At 46.0% G+C, this 12,083-nt stretch overlaps 1 protein-coding gene across 1 annotated transcript in view; it reads left to right on the top strand.

Annotated features, from left to right (window-relative positions):
- Positions 1–12,083, top strand: part of LOC127207931 (obscurin-like) — a 115,139-nt gene that overhangs the window by 19,393 nt on the left and 83,663 nt on the right. The window contains exons 14-16 of the mRNA XM_051167283.1: positions 3,809–4,084; positions 5,538–5,813; positions 8,872–9,147. Of these exons, the coding sequence (XP_051023240.1) occupies positions 3,809–4,084; positions 5,538–5,813; positions 8,872–9,147 (828 nt within the window). The remainder of the gene's footprint in view (positions 1–3,808; positions 4,085–5,537; positions 5,814–8,871; positions 9,148–12,083) is intronic.

The following is a 12,083-nucleotide window of genomic DNA, read 5'->3' as shown; positions in this document are numbered from 1 at the left end:
TTCCATAGACACTTGTCATGGTGGAATGACCTTTTCAGGCCTGTCCTGTGCGCCTGTTGTTTTCCAGAGTCATCAGCCCTTGGAAGCTGATGGACAAAACGAGGCTACAGAAGTGTTGATGTGGTGTGCTGTCATATTGCTGTGGGATCTGCCACTGAGTGGAATGCTGTGCAAAAGTGCAGTATATCCCTAGTGACGGGTGATATTGGTCTGCTGGCTGGTGCATAGAGATGGCTATATTTTCCTTTTGTTAAGAGACTTAATGCTGGCTGGGCATGGTGGCCACACATGTAACCCCAGCACTTAGGAGGCAGAGGCAGGCAGATCTCTGTGAATTCAAGGCTAGTGAGGTCTACAAAGTGAGTTGAGGACAGCTAGGGCTATATGGAGAAACCCTGTTTCGAAACACCAGAGCAGGTGCGCGAGAAAGAGAGAGAGAGAGAGAGAGAGAGAGAGAGAGAGAGAGAGAGAGAGAGAGACTGACTTAATGCTGAGTCATTATTGGCTGCCTCCTGCTTTTGGTCAGTAGGTTTGTGTTTTGTTCCTGATGTCCTTGAGAGTTAGTTCCAGGTCCCCATTGCCAATGCAAAATCCTCAGGTGTGCCAGTCCTTTATGTAAAGTGGTGGTACATTGATTTACATGTAATCAGTGCAAATGCTGTGGGCATTTTCTTCTTTTAAGATGTATTTTATTTTTTAAAAGTGTGTGTGTGTGTGTGTGTGTACGTACATCTATGTGGGTTTTTGCATATGAGTGCAGGCACTTGCAGAAGCCAGAGAAAGGCATCAGGCACCCTGGAGCTGGAGGTACAGGCGGCTGTAAGCTGCCCCAAGACCTTTGGAAGAGCAGCCAGCTCTTTTAATTGCTCACCTTTCCAGGCCCATCTATATGCTAAAAACAGAATCACATTAGCACCTCCTTAAGCCCCCAAAACAAACCAGATAGATTTACTTCATATATGTGAATGTTTTGCCTGTATGTATGTGAACCATGTGCTTGCCTGGTGCCCATGGAGTTCAGAAGAGAGCATCAGATTCCCTGGAGCTGGGGGTTGAGAGCCACCATGTGGGTGCTGGAACCAAACCTGAGTCTTCTGCAAGACTCTTTCCCTCTGTGCGTCTCAGTTTGTCTCCTGGTTGCTTACACTCAATACTGTCAGTGTCTCCAGTTGCTCTTCTGTGTCATTCGGGGACTGATGGCAAGAAGGAAGCCTGTGTTTCTCATAGATGCAGTGCTGCCCCACCCCTATAATTTCTATTTTCTGTTGTTGAATCCATGATATGGGCAGCCATCTATACAATCTATTATGAGCACAGAGAAATGTCAAAAAGCCTAACATTTCTTTCTGTGAGACATTATTTGAAGAGAATATGACAACTAATTTTATGTTTTAAAAAACTGGCAAGTTATAATGATTTGGCTAATTCCTAGAAAATTATGTAACGACTGACAAAAGAAGAAATTGAAAACTCAAACAACTCTGTAAGCTTTAACTAAATGCAAGCAATAGTTTAAAAGCTGGTTTTATGGGGTGGAGGGGGGAGGGGATGGGCAGCCCAGTAGGAACATCATTCTAAAAGTTCCAGAAACAAATTGTCCTTCACTTTGTTCACTTGGGGAACAAGAGAATGAAAGATGGGTCAATTTATGGAAACAATGTGACATTTCATGGAAACAATGTGACATTTCATGGAAAAAATGTGACATGGAAGCCACCAAACCTTACAGGGAAAATATGCAAAACTGCAAGGCATATCCATGTCAAGGCCAGGCTATTGAATGTCTGGTAGAAAGCTGCTCTGCAGTATTGGACAGGGGAGGGAAGGGAAAAGAAAGGCACGGGGAGTTGGCTCAACATAAGACACAGGAGAGCAGGGCAAGGAGAGGGAAGTGCACCGAGGTCTCAGGCACTGCAGAGTCAAAGTGTTTCATAACATTTACTAAGGGGCTAGGGAGACGGATCAAGGCACCTGCTGCCAAGCCTGAAGATCTGATTCCTGATTCCTGCCATCCACATAGAGGAAAGAGAAGAACCAACTGCTGCAAGATGCTCTTAGACCACACTCAAGGCACCACACACACACACACACACACACACACACACACACACACTAAAAAATTAAAAATCAATTACCATATTATATCCTGAAAACTGTCCAACAAAATTCATCGTGAATTCTTTACAGAAATCAACAGGTCCCCTTACTATGGAAAACAGAACTACAGGAAAAAGCGGTTAACACCCCACTTCAGGAGAGAGTTTACTTTTGAAATGGCAACGAGACAAGGCAGTGTAGGGTTAGGCAGCAGGAGAAGGGTTTACAGTCACCAGTTAAGAAAGCCTCTAAGGTAAATGGTGTAGTAAGAGCCGTGGGAAGGCTCGCCTTGCACATAGGGACACTGCTCCATCCACACACTGCAGCAAAGGCTTGGTAAATAAAATTCTACAGTAATTACACAAACTGTAGACACATTGGTTTTCTAATCTGATGCCCAACAAATGACATTTGAAGGCCAGTGAGGAAATGGTCAAATGTTTTTGAAAGACTGTGTTGAAGATCTGAAGAAACTACCAGGAACTACAGAAGACTTAATTTCATTTCTAGTCAGAGCCTAAATCTATATCTATACCAGTATCGGTATCTCTATCTCTCTCTATATTTGGGTGTGATGATGATTGACAAACTGATTACAAAGTGTTTTTGCCTGCATGTACGCCTGCATGCCAGAAGAGGGCACCAGATCTCATTGTGGATGGTTGTGAGCCACCATGTGGTTGCTGGGAATTGAGCTCAGGACCTTTGGAAGAGCAGCCAGTGCTCTTAACCTCTGAGCCATCTCTCCAGCCCACTTTGTGTACTCTTACAAGTGAACAACACAGAGCATGTTCTCCATGAGAGCAGCAGCCCTTATCATAAAGCAGCACTAATAGGACAGTGGCCCACGCGAGGCAATAGAAGAATAGAACAAAATGGAAGTGGGCTCTGCCCCACCTCTTGGCTGACCACTGTCACAGGCCCTGGCCCTCCTTTCCTGTGGTACTACTGTGAAGCGTAGAGACAGGACCATCTTTCCCAAGTGCTACTAAGGGCATTTCACATTTGGAAAATGTGTTAGTGCCAGAAGTCTCCCCCAGTGCACAGGCTGCAGTCAACAGTGCATTGAATGGCAACCCCAGAGAAAGATGACATGACTCACAGCTAAGTGTGCCAGGACACTACCATATGAATGACTTCATGGCCAGTGCTTGCATACATGGCCTACAAAGAACCAGCACATGCATTGCTTTGTGGAAATACTTGATTCAACCAGACAACCAGAACACACACACACACACACACACACACACACACACACGGCAAGTTGAGGCACACAGATGGGGTGAACAATTATAATAAATGTGGCAGGTAAGACTCCAGTACTCAAATATGCACAAAGCTCCAAAAATCTGAAGACAGACAGTGAAGCTGGAAACGGGGTCAGCCTGCAACAACGACACCACTGAAGAGCAAATGCAGGGGTGGATAGCATCAGGTCTCCACCACAGAGACACTGGAATAGCCTTTGAAGGGACACTCTCCAGAGTAGCCCCGCAGCAGAGGCAGCATGCGTGATGATCTGGTTCTGAGGGGCTGAGGGGCACTGGGCTTCTCCTGGGCACAGTGGGTATGGAGTCTGAGTGGCATCTGCTCCCCAGTGCTGTCTGTACCATCAGGATTCCCCACCTCCACCCCCACCCCCACCCCCAATGTGGTCTTCCTGATCTAGGCAGTGTCTCTGACTGTGTGTCTTTATCTCTGTCTCCAGAGCCCAAGGTAGTGTTTGCCAAGGAGCAGCAGACACGCAGCGAGGTGAAGGCAGAGGCGGGGGCCAGTGCCACACTGAGCTGCGAGGTGGCCCAGGCCCAGACTGAGGTGACATGGTTCAAGGACGGGAAGAAGCTGAGCTCCAGCTCGAAGGTGCGAGTGGAGGCCTCGGGCTGCTCCAGGAGGCTGGTGGTGCAGCAGGCGGGCAAGGCGGATGCTGGGGAGTACAGCTGCGAGGCCGGGGGACAGAAGGTCTCCTTCCGCCTGGATGTGCCAGGTACCTATTTGTCCTCGTGGGACATGGAAAGGGGCCTGACTTATCACTTTGACTGGCCACTTGTCCTTTATATTAGCCTTAATCTCCCCCATTTCCTTCCTCCTCTCCTGTAACTAGGCTGGAGATGAATACATAACATGTAAGAGGGCTCCATTTTGTAAGCTTTGCGTGGCTTTCCTATGGAGTAAAGTCTAGTCATATGTTCCCAGAACCATTTCGCCATTGGGTGGAGTCTGGGACTCTGGCTGGACCTTCCATATGATCTCAATCCCCTTCTTCTCCTACACAAAAGAGTATGGCTGAGGGGCCGAGTATGGCTCAGTGCTTAAGAACACTATCTGCTCTTCCAGAGGATCCAGGTTCTATTCCCAGCACCCATGTCGCAGCTCACAACTGTCTATGGCTCTAATTCCAGGAGATCTGACACCCTCAGAGACACACGTGCAGGCAAAACACCAATGCACAAGTAATGAAAATACATATATATATATATAAAAAAACATGATTGGAGCTTGGAAAATGTTCAGTGCTTAGCTGAGCTCTTTAGCCTCCATGGGACCAAAGTTAGGCTATAGGTAATTCAGTAAATAAGTCTCTGAACTTAGACGGAGTATAGTTTAAAGCTAATACCACATAATCTTTGCTTTCAGTTTGGATAGGTGTGTCTGGGGTCCCCATAGAGTCCCTGCCCTGTACTCAGGGACACTGAGGAATGAGCATTTCCTGGCAAGTCAGCCCATGTTTCTGTCAATGTCAGTGCTGGCTGCAGGTCTTCAGGCGGGGAAGTCTGAGGCAGACAGCTGTTTGCCTTGTGCACAGGTGGAGCCTTGAGGACTTACAGGGTGGGCTGCAGTCCTGACTGACCTCTAGCACTGTCACACAGCAGCGCTCTCCCTATCAGACCCCCACATAACTGCTGCCTGTGCTCCGACACTGAGGAACAAGCTGTCAAGTCTTCAGGGAGATGTTAGTTTGAAAGACTATGACAAAATGTCTTATGGCGATTAGTCTGAAAAGTTATGCTAACTTGGCTGATCACTAGTAAACTGTGTGAAAACTGAGGTAAAAAATCAGTAAGTCTTATGCATAGCAACCAAATCTTTAAATAATTTCATGCAGAAAACATGTCAAATAGTACCGAGAGCAGTTATTCCTTGATCACGGAGACCTTTGTAGAGACAAAGGAAATGAATCTGTAGACCATTTTGTGCAGTCAGCATAGCCCTGGCATCAAGATCTGTGAAAGTGCCAAATGCTGTGAGTGCTACTGTCTCAGGCACGGTATTGGCAGAGTGGACGGAGCAGAGGCAGGAAGCCTTACACTGTGATGAGGGTCATAGTTTTCCATTAAGGTTGAGAACAATGTCCTCCCTTGCCCAAGCCAGCTCTTTTCCCTGTGGCCTTCCTGACCTAGACAATGTTTCTAGTCCTGTATATCCCTGTCTGCCCCCAGAACCCAAGGTAGTGTTTGCCAAGGAGCAGCAGACACGCAGCGAGGTGAAGGCAGAGGCGGGGGCCAGTGCCACACTGAGCTGCGAGGTGGCCCAGGCCCAGACTGAGGTGACATGGTTCAAGGACGGGAAGAAGCTGAGCTCCAGCTCGAAGGTGCGAGTGGAGGCCTCGGGCTGCTCCAGGAGGCTGGTGGTGCAGCAGGCGGGCAAGGCAGATGCTGGGGAGTACAGCTGCGAGGCCGGGGGACAGAAGGTCTCCTTCCGCCTGGACGTCACAGGTCAGTGCTTTGGGACAATGTACGTATGTATTCGCAATTACTATATCTTCTTGATGTAGTGGATTGCTCCCTCTATTAATGTACAGTGAACTGCTTTGCATTTTCTGACTAATTTTGCCTTGAAATCTGTTTAACGACTTCTGAGTGTAGCTACCCCTGCTTGGTTTTGGTCTTCTATTTGTTTGATTCATTCTCTCTCAAGTCTGTATTTACCAGTGAAGTGGGACTAAAACAAACAAACAAACAAACCACAAATCGTTCAATATTAAAACAATTATTAACATATTTAAAACGTTTCAAGATTTCTTTCTTTTATTTTGTGTATATGAGCCTTTCGCCTGAATGCACATCTGTGTACCGCCTGTGTGCCTGGCACCTGTCGAGGTCAGAAGACCACCGGTCTCCATAACTGGAGTTACAGGTGGTTGTGAGTCACTATGTGGGTGCTGTGCACTGAACCTGGGTCCTCCGCTAGAGCGTCAGGTATTGTTAACTACCGAGTCATTGCTCTAGCCCCTGGATCTTAGTTTTTAATCTGATAGGCTACTCCGTCAGAGAGTGAAGAGCATGTACACTTGGAAGTATTATTGAGAGGTGTTCTCTGATTCCTGCAATTCTATCGATCACTTTTTTCTGGTTAGTTGATTTAGTTGAATTACTGCTCTTTTTTTTTTTTTAAGATTTATTTTGATTTTTATGTGTATGCATGTTTGCATGCATGTATATACATTACATGTGTGCAGTGCTCACAGAGGCCAAAAGAGGGCATTGGATCCCCTGGAACTGGCATGACAGATGGTTGTGAGCTGCCAGTGCTCTTAACTTCTGAGCCATCTCACCAGCTTCTTATTCTTCCTTCCTCTTCTTTCTATTAATGAGGTTTACTCATATTCTGAATTGGTCAGAACTGAATCTTTTCTAAGTCTCCTTTGTTCATCGACTCTTCTCATGAAGTTTATTAACTTGCGTGTTTTTATAATTAAGACTGTTTTCCTCCTCTGAGTTTAGGATTCCTATTAGAATCTTGTGTAGTGTTGGCTTGGTTGTCTGGAGTTACTTTAATTTGTGTCTCTTGAACTGTCTTTATTTCTGTTGATTTTAAGAGATAACTTTGTCGGAATATTCCTTTTTAGCTGTTTTTTTCTTTCTTCCAGGGCATGGAATATACTATCCCTTGTTTTCTTGGGTTTGGGGGTTTCTACTGAGATGTCTGAGGTTATTCTAATGGATTTTCCTTAAAAAGAAGTTATTACATTTTAAAATTGTGCGTGCGCATGCACATGGTGGCACCCATGTGGAGGTCAGACGGCATCTCGCATCAGTTCTCCCCCACCGTATGAGTTCTGGTGATCGAACTTAGGCTCCCACACTTGGCAGCAAGAACTCTACTTTTGCTGGGCCATTTCTCTGGTGCTCTTACAGTTTTAATGCTGTGTCTTTGGTGAGCTTCGGCATGTTCATTACAATGAAGTATGGGGAGAGTCTCTGGTTGTGTTTATTTGGGGCTGTAAATTCCCCATGTATTCTGATCCTTACATCTTTCTCGAAATTTGGGAAATGTTTTACTATAATTTTACTGAATTGATTTTCCACTCCTTTAGTTTGTATCTCATCTTTTCCTACCCCCATAGATTCTTAGGCTTGATCTCTTGACCATGTCCCAGAGTTCCCCACTGTTGTGGGCACGCTCGCTTTTTTTGTTTTTTGTTTTGTTTTTCTGTTGTCTAGCCACAGTCTCTCCCGGGGTTCTCCCATCTGTGATAGCCTTTCATATTCTTAAATACCTATTCGCTGTGCTTGCCAGTGCGTTTTAAATTTCATTAACTGAGTTTTAAATTTCTATCACATATATTTTCTGAAGGTCTTGATGTCCCCTCTCAGTTTCTCATGCAGGTTGCTGGCCAGCCATCTCTCCTGTATACTGACTTTCTTAGACCCATCCTGAACTGATTTCCTTGCTTTATCTTTAGGCTTGTTTGCTTCCTGCTTGAACTCATCGACTATCTTTACGGGTAGATGTTATTATTTGTTTAGTATTTCAGCCATCCCGGTGTCTTTGAACTCAGTAACTGAGGAGTTATGATCTTTTGGCGGTGCTGTTTTGTGCCCTCTTATGCCAGAATCATTACACTTAGGGAGAGAGTTGAGACTGATTTCTGACCACAGGGTAGCACAGAGGGAGCACGTGCATGGCTGCATGCGAGGGGACATTTTCAGAGTTACAATCGCATCATCAGCATCACCCTGTCAGTTCCCAGTCCTCCAAGGTATGCCTGCACACTGTGAAAATCGTTAAACACCGTGAGGAGACAGCGAAGAAGATAAACTAAGTGGACACAGTCCTGGAAATCTGTAGGAGATCACTCTTGGTACAAATGCGACAAGGGACACGTCTGTCCCAGTGGGAAAGAGTTGAGCCAACCCACTGTCAAAGATCAACTTAGGGGCACTTGCTATACCAGATGCCATGATGCTTCAAGAGCTAAAATAACCCAGAGATTGAGTCTAAAGATAGGAACCAACAATGAGATTCAAACAATTAAGGGATGAGCTCAGAGCAGCTGGTGTATAGGCAGATTTGCCCCCTATCTCTTTCCCCAACCCCAGTGACTTGTGAGGTACATGGAACAAAGGGGGACAAAATCATACTGGGTGTGTGTCCTCTTCACTGAAGAGCCAACTGCAAGCAGCTAGAGATGTCAAGGTGAGGGTGAGACAGAACCATAGCAGGTGTTACAAATTATCTTATGGTTTCAGGGTAATAGCAGATTCTTGAGCAGGTTATAAATGCATTACCCACAAGACAAATGGCTATCTTTGCCTGCAGTGAAACTCACATGCTGGAGCTGCCCCTCAATTTGTGGCAGGTGGATGAACTGTTTTTGTCCCAAGAGATGCTGGGGCTTCTTTGGGGCACAGCCAGTGCAAAGCATTGTGGGGGTGGGGTGGTGCGCTGGGGGGTGTTTTGCTATCCATCTACCCATTTAGACTCTTTGCCTGTGTGGTTTTTCTGACCTAGACAGTTTCTCTGACCCTGTATGCTCTTGTCTCTTCCTAGAACCCAAGGTAGTGTTTGCCAAGGAGCAGCAGGCATGCAGCGAGGTGAAGGCAGAGGCGGGAGCCAGTGCCACACTGAACTGCGAGGTGGCCCAGACCCAGACTGAGGTGACATGGTTCAAGGATGGGAAGAAGCTGAGATCCAGCTCGAAGGTGCGAGTGGAGGCCTCGGGCTGCTCCAGGAGGCTGGTGGTGCAGCAGGCGGGCAAGGCGGATGCTGGGGAGTACAGCTGCGAGGCCGGGGGACAGAAGGTCTCCTTCCGCCTGGACGTCACAGGTCAGTTGTTTGAGGGCGCTACCTTTGCTCATTTGGATGAGATGCTAAGGCTGACTAGTAATATGAAGGATCCTGGTACTGCTGTGGGGGACTTACCCTTTGCAAGTGTTGAATCTTTCACATTCTATTGTCATGTATGTGGCAACAGATGTGACTAAGTTAGGAGAGCTGCCCTTGTGTCATGTGGTAGCGTTTATCATCCAAAAGCACTCCAGGGCTTCTCTGTGTTACTTTTTAGTGCCCGGGGACATCCCTGGCTCTTCCTGTCATTTAGCACTGGGGTTAGCTAGGCACCTGGGCTCTGTGAGCGTCCCAGCGTCTGCAGGTCCTGCGTGCACTAATCCAGCACAGACATCTTGTTTGCATTTCTACTCACTGTAAGTAAAATCTTAAGTGGAAATCTTGATCCCTTAATCACAGTTGGATTTTCTTGCAACAAAAGCTGGCTGGTGAGCTGGAGAGCTGGCTCAGTGGTTAAGAGCACCGACTGCTCTTCCAGAGGTCCTGAGTTCAAGTCCCAGCACCCACGTGGCAGCTCACAACTGTTTGTAACTCCTGCTTTGGGGATCTGATGCCCTCAGACAGGCAAACACCAATGCATGCAAAGTTCAAAAAATAAATAAGAAAATAATAATTACAAAAAAAAAAAAAAAAAGCTGGCTGGTGTAGTTTCAGGTTCCTGGCTCTTCCTTCCTGATTCTGGGCTGTAGAGGTCTGTGTGTGTACTGAGCTGTATACACATTGCAACACAGTGTCTGTGTGTGGTTAAGGAAAGAGCAGAGAGTTCTCGGGTATGCTGTTGAGAGAGGAGGCAGCTCTCCTCAGGGAAAGTCTTATTTTCTAAAGGCAGACTAGAAAACAGGTCAGTATCAGCCTTCATTTAGGAAAGGAGGAAGAGCTAGCTTATGTTTTTTTTTTTCTCCTTTGAGAAACAAGGTGAGTTCTATGGAGGGGTTCTCTGTCCACGGTGCAGTGTTCACACCATAGAATTCCTTAGGAGTTCATCTGTCTGCGCCTCCCAACTCATCAGAAATCTGAGATGTCCATTCATCTCTTTCACTAAGGAGTCTTCTCTTACATCGATTCCTGGGTGTCATTAGTTAATGTTCTAAGTATTCCATCACTAGGAAATTGTTTGTGAATAAACATACCAACAAAACAAAATAAAATAAGACAAAAAGAAAAAAAAAACCTTCAAGCCAGTCGTGGGGGTGCACGCCTTTCTTCCCAGCACTCGGGAGGCAGAGGCAGGCAGATCGCTGTGAGTTTGAGGATAGCCTGGTCTATAAAGCAAGCCCAGGACAGCCAAGGCTACACAGAAAAAAATCAAAAAAAGAAAAAAAATTAAAGCAAGGGATGGCCTAGACACAAATGTTAGTTTAATCATGTCTGTATTTTTAAAATGGGCCAGGAACTCAACTCACTCAAAGTGAGTGCCAGGTGGGTTAGTCATAGCCCAAGAGGCCACATCACAAGATTCTTGGATGGTGGCTGCGATGGCTTCCAAACATCCTGAGAGTTACTTACTCTGGGTTTACAGATATCTCCTTAGAGAACAGGAAGAGACAGACCTTCAATTCTGTTTATACGGATAGCATACTAAAAGCTGTCCGGGGTGTAAGGACTCATATTTTTAGGTCAACCTATTATGGGTATCAAAGGCAGTTTGGGAAACATAGTACTAACAAGCTGAACTCAGAGGCATACCAGAAGATCCCACCTCATGAGGAAATTCGTGGCCCAGGACCGTCAGTGTTGACTATTATTAGAAAATGAGCGTACAGCCCTACTTTATCTGATCCACCAAAACCTGGGAAACTATATCAAACAAGGGCAAAACAGAGGATAAAACTCAGCAGTATAAACTAAAAAGAAGTATATGACAAAATTTATCATCAGTCATGTCATAAAATTTGTAACAGATGTCGTTAAGCAGATTCTTTCTTGACCTGGTAAGCAATACGGCATGCGAACTGAAGACTGGATTACTTTGCAGTATTCAGGACGGGGGCAGCATAAAGAGGCTGGCTGTCACCACATCTGAAGGCATAACCAGGAAAAACACCCAACAAAACACACCAAAGATAGGGAAATAATACCCCAACAGATTCACAGATGATAAGATTTCTTCAAAAGATAAATGATAGAGAAAGAATCCTGCATACAAAGACCAATGTAAAGAACGCCCTCACCATATACTAGCAGTGAGCATATTGCAAAGTGAATTTAAAAGCTTTAAAGCATCTTCAGAAGTGTCATGTTTATAGTGCCAAGTCTGAGATCAGACGAGGAGTGATTCAGCGTGGATTACTAAGCGTTTTCTGAGAGGCAGCAGGCTCTGCATGGACAGAAAGAAATGAAAATGGGTTTTGCAGCTGTCCAGTTGCCATCACTATCTGAGCATTGCTGTGGGCTGGGTTGTAGATGACAGCAAATTTCTCAGGCCCACTAAAGCCAGAACACTTGGAGAGCTGGTGGCAAACAGTCGCTGTTAGGTACAAGACCACCACAGAGCCCCAGAGGCTGGAGAGATGGCTCCATGGGAGTACTTACTGTTTTTCCAAGGACCCAGGTTCAATTTCCAGCACCCATGTGGCAGCTCACAACCATCTGTAACTCCCATCTGGGAGTGGTATAGGGTGCCCTCCTCTGGCCTCTGTGTGTACTGCGTGCATGTGGTGCCCAGACACTCCTGCAGGCAAAACACCCATACACACTTAAAAAAAAGGGGGGGAGGGGGCGGGCGGGTGTGAGGGGCAGGGTTGCAGCCAATCTAGTTTTGTGGATCTTAGATTTATGTGATTCTAGAATTGGACAGCAATTTAGTCCAGGGATGGCTCTGTCCCAGAACATGGGCATGTTATGTTTACAGCCAAAAAGGAGGCAGTGACCTGCAGAAAAGGAAAGTGAGGTAGAGACAGCCTGTTTGTTCCCAG

This window comes from Acomys russatus, chromosome 25, assembly GCF_903995435.1.
Source record: "Acomys russatus chromosome 25, mAcoRus1.1, whole genome shotgun sequence".
NCBI classification, from domain to species: Eukaryota; Metazoa; Chordata; class Mammalia; order Rodentia; family Muridae; genus Acomys; species Acomys russatus.
This window is presented reverse-complemented; position numbering and strand designations above follow the sequence as displayed.